Source organism: Plasmodium gaboni, chromosome 13 (assembly GCF_001602025.1).
Source record: "Plasmodium gaboni strain SY75 chromosome 13, whole genome shotgun sequence".
In the NCBI taxonomy this organism is placed as follows: domain Eukaryota; phylum Apicomplexa; class Aconoidasida; order Haemosporida; family Plasmodiidae; genus Plasmodium; species Plasmodium gaboni.
This window is the reverse complement of record NC_031493.1, coordinates 977891-983042: the sequence shown is the minus strand read 5'-3', so window position 1 is coordinate 983042 and position 5152 is coordinate 977891. Positions and strand designations below refer to the sequence as shown.

The window sequence follows — 5152 nt, the reverse complement described above, 5'->3', positions numbered from 1 at the left end:
AAAGATTTAGTTACACGTTATTTATTATTCTTCGTTTTTTTTGTTGATAAAATTATTGAAAAAAATGAAGAAGAGAATAAAGAACGACAAAAACAAAATGAGGAGAAAAGAAAAGAATTAATAAAACAAAATGTCTTAAACATAAAAAATAAATTAAAAGAAAAACAAGAAAATGAATCTAATTTACAAAAGGAAACTATTTTTAAAGAAATATGTTGTGATCATATTTTGGTTGATGAAAAAAATAAAAATAATCATTTGGATTCTTTAACAAAACATTCGAAAGATAATAATTTTAGTCATTCAAATTATAAAAATTATAAGAAATATATAACAGATAATAATGATAAGGAAAAAAACAAATCTTGTAACTTTTCAAATATTTGTAATGATTTAACTTGTTCCTTTTATATATGTATAATATTATTTGTTCACAATTTAAAAGATGATGAAAAAAAAGTGAATTATAAAAAAAGTGTAGAAGAAAATATCTGTTCTAAAAAATCATCAGATGGAAAAGATAATAATATACAAACTATTCATTTTGTAAATGAAAATAATAATAATATAATAAAAAATGTTATTGTGGATAATATAAATGATTTATCATTAAATTTGATTTTTTATTTACATTTTTTATATATTTCGTTATGTTTTTATTATATATATTTATTAAATGATGATATATATTATTTACAAGTCAGTTTATTATTATTTTTGATGCTTTTTCCACATTTTAAAAATAAAGAAATTATCCACTTTATACACTTTAATAAACAAAATAAAGAAAAATGCTATATCACATATGACATATCAATATCAAAATTTTTATATAATATTTGTAAAAACCTAAGTGTCTATTATAAAGAAAAAGAAAACGATATTTATATGAGCATATTTTTTTTAACATACAGCTTTGTTTTTTTAAAATATACAAAAAAGGAAATTACAAATAACAAAATATTAATGGATGAAATAAATATCGTTCAGCATATGTATGAAATATTTTTAGATATAAAATTTTTTTCAACATCCACTTTTTTTATCCTCAAAACGATAGAACTTCACCTGCAACTTTTGAAAATTTATATAAACGATATAAAAGTAGAAGAACAAGAGGAAGAAGAGAAAACAAAGAAAAAAAAAAAAAAAAAAAAAAAAAATGACGAAAAGGAAAGTATTAAGAGGGAAGATACACTTGAATATAAAAAATCGCAAAATGTAGATATATTATCAAATGAAAAGGACGAAAAATATATAAACCCTTCAAATAATAATAATGATAATATAAATAATAGTGATATTTCTTTTTGTTGTGAAACAACAATGAATAACCTATCTATTAATGACAAAATAAATAGAATTATTGATATGTTTTGTTCACTTTATAACAATATAAACGAGTGCGCATACATATTTTTAGATGTTCATTTGTTATCTATATATGAATATTTAATATGGGTTTGTTTTTATATTGTGAAAGATGTATACAAATTATGTTCTTGTCTAAAAAAAAAGGAAAAAGAGAAAAGAAAAATATTAGAATATAAATATATGACATATAGAAATTTGTTAGAAGTTTATATTATATATTTAAAATATAATTATTTGAATTATTCACAAGTAAATTATAATTTAAATATATATAAAAATATAGATGATCATATTTTTATAAAACATGATAAAATCAAAAATGTATTTGACACATTGAAAATAAAAGATAATTCTTCTAATGAAAAAGGAATAAATCATATGAAAACATATGAAGAAAAAGAAGAAAAAAAGGAAAAAAGTGAAAATAATTATAATTTCTTACTAAATGGCTTACATAAGAAAGAAGAGGAATACATAGAAGATCAAATTTTTATTTATGATTATAATTATAATACACAAAAAGATATTACAATTATTTTGAATAATGTAATAAATATGAATGAAATAATATATACTTCATATGATACTTGCAAATCATTATTTGAAAAAATTAAAAATAATAATATTAATATATGTGCATTTGAAAATAAAATAAACATATATGATAAAAATATAATATATGATTTTATATATAAAAATATATTAAAAGATAAAAATTATCCACATTTTTATAGTGAAGAAGAAGAAAATAACACTTTTATGGTTAACAGTTTTTATGAAAATTTGTCCTTTTTTAAATTTTTTGAAATAAAATGTAAAGAAAGTAGCCAAATAGTAAATAATATTATTGATATAATAAATAAAAAAAAGGAAATAATAATAATAGATATAGATACCACTTATTTTGAAGAATTTGTTAACATTTTTCAATTTGATAATATACCTTTTATACATTTTAATTTTTATGTTTGTAACTTTTATTCATCACCTTATCATTTGGAAGCTTTAAAAAAAATAAAGAAAATTTATAAAATGTTTTGTAAACATAGAGATAATGAAGAATATGTTTATTTTCTTCAAGATGAAAAGATAATAAAAGAGAATATAGAAAAGGATCAACAAAATAATGAACATAAAATAAAAGAATTAAAAATAAATGATGAAGTGGACAAATTATATGCAACAGAAGAAAGAAAAAAAAATATATTAGATTATAAACATAGGATACATTATTTGTGTTATAATTATAATGAAATATTATATCTATTTGAAAATATGAAAAAATATAAAAAAAAAAGTTTAGAATACTTTTCTTTATTTAAACAAACAACATTACATTTGGATATTTTAATAAATAGTATGGAGTCTTATTTTTATTTTAATTTTTTTACAAAATCTTTTGATATATATTTACAAAATTATATGGAAATAATAAATTCATTAAGTCATCCTTTAAAATATTTACAAAATGATCAGTACTTATCATATAAAAGAGAAATTACTTTAAAATGTGCACTTCTTTTAAAAGATGTTTTTATATGTAAAAAGTTCAACAGTTTTAATGATAATATATATTTAAATGATAAAATAAAAAATATAAAATTTTATACAAATATAAAAACAAATATAAATATAAATACAAATATAAATACAAATATAAATACAAATATAAATACAAATACAAATGCAAATGCCGACTTTGATGATAATATCAGTGGTATCTTAAATGTCGAACAAAAAAATATAATATTACAAATAGTTCAGTTTTATTTTTCTTTTTTAAGTACATATTATAAATATGAAAATGATATGATAAATAAAAATTTGCTTTTTGAAAATAATGAAGAAAAACAATATTATTTTGATATTTATTTTTATGTATGTAAAACTTTATCAACAGTTGAAGATCGATTTTTTATTTCTCAAGCTATTCAACATTATCAGTATATATTAAATTATTCTTTGAAAAATAATATGTATGAAGATGAATCATATAATGAATATATGAAAATATTTGCTAAGAAATCTATATATTCCTTGACCTTAAAAATGAACGAAATGGCCAAATAAATAAAAAAAAAAATATATATATATATATATTATATATGTATTATATATATGATTATACTTTCTATTTTTTTTTTTTTTTTTTTGTATTCATGAGATGAAAAGAAAATATATATATGCATATATATATAATATATATATATAATATACTTGTATATATAAAATTATATTTTGATGATTTATTTATTTATTATTATTTTTTTTTTCATTTTATTTTTTTTGGCTCCTTTTCAAACTGAACTACTTTATTTTTATAATAAATATAAAACATATATAATAATGAAAAAATAAAACAAGTTATTATTTTCCTTTTTTTTTTTTTTTTAACGATGGAGAGAAATAAAATATGAAGATCCTCACAATATTTAACAGAGCTAAATTCATCATTTTAAGTATATATATATATATATAATTATATATATATATATTTTTTTTTTTTTTTTTGTATTTTATTTTATTAAAATGGATCGCTATGATGATTTTATAAAACTGTGTGAAAAATTTAATAAGAATGTGAATAAATTTATGGACGTAAAAGAAGAGAAGAGAAATGTGAAGGATGATTTTTTTATCACAAGTAGTAAGATATATACTAAATTATTTAGTGCTTGTGAATATATTGATAATAATACATTGAAAGAATATGGATTATATATGAATAGTAGTTCATGTTCTTCAATTTATTTTAGTAAATATAAACCTAAAGGAAAGAATAAAGATAATTTATTATTTTTGATAAATAATATATCAGAGGATATTAAAAATTTAGAACCTCAAGTTCAAATACATAATGACATATTAAATTGTTTAAATAATTTATTAAGTATATTTGTTGATATAATAAATAAATATGATAATAATTTAAGTAATTATAATTTAAAATTAAATACATATACTACTTTTTATTTTTATGATGTCAAAAGTGTAAAGTGTAATTTTGATTTTCTTAACAAATTAAATACACAAATATATGGTTCTGATATATATATAAATAAATCCAAAGATAATAATTCACAATTATATTCATCTCTTCAAAGAGGGAAACATATAAAAGTTAATAAACAAAATGATAATTCTTTATTCATACAAGGTGGAGATACCATTTCTCAAGGATTAAACGACGACAAACATGTTCATATGAATGATATGCTTGCATCACAAATGAATATAAAAAGGAATTATATAAATGATGATATTAATACATATGATAATAATAATAATAATAATAATATTTATGTAAATAATTCAACGGGTGGGCAAGATATAAATTTGCCTACACATCTTAACAGTAATGAGAATATTAAAATTCATAAAAGTAATTTAAGAAAACGAAGAGATCTAAATAATAGTAATAATAATAATAATAATAATAGTAGTAAACAGGTTCATTTTAATACATACAGTTATCTAGATGAAGAAAATAATCCTGACGAATCACATAATAATAATATTTTTTATCAAAATAATTTATTAAGTAATAATCAAAAACTCGAATTTAAAAAATATGTAGATCTATTTGAAAAAGAAGAAAATACTTATATTATGGAAACTAAAAAGAAAATAGCAAAAATTAGTAATCTAATGAATATTTTTGTTAATAAAATATATGAACAAAATGAAAATTTAAAAATGATAGAAACCATTATAGAAGAAAGTATTGATAATGTATCTCAAGGAAATAATTATTTGACAAAAATTAAGAATAAAAAAA

At 17.6% G+C, this 5152-nt stretch overlaps 2 protein-coding genes across 2 annotated transcripts; both read left to right on the top strand.

Annotated features, from left to right (window-relative positions):
• On the top strand, positions 1-3444 carry PGSY75_1326900 (putative membrane protein; the record flags this gene model as incomplete). The annotated part of the gene is made up of 1 exon (XM_018787328.1): positions 1-3444. A coding segment is annotated over one exon (3444 nt), but the record flags the coding sequence as incomplete, so codon positions are not given.
• Positions 3445-3903: 459 nt separating this feature from the next.
• On the top strand, positions 3904-5152 carry PGSY75_1326800 (syntaxin, Qa-SNARE family; the record flags this gene model as incomplete). Its single annotated transcript, XM_018787327.1, has 1 exon — positions 3904-5152. A coding segment is annotated over one exon (1249 nt), but the record flags the coding sequence as incomplete, so codon positions are not given.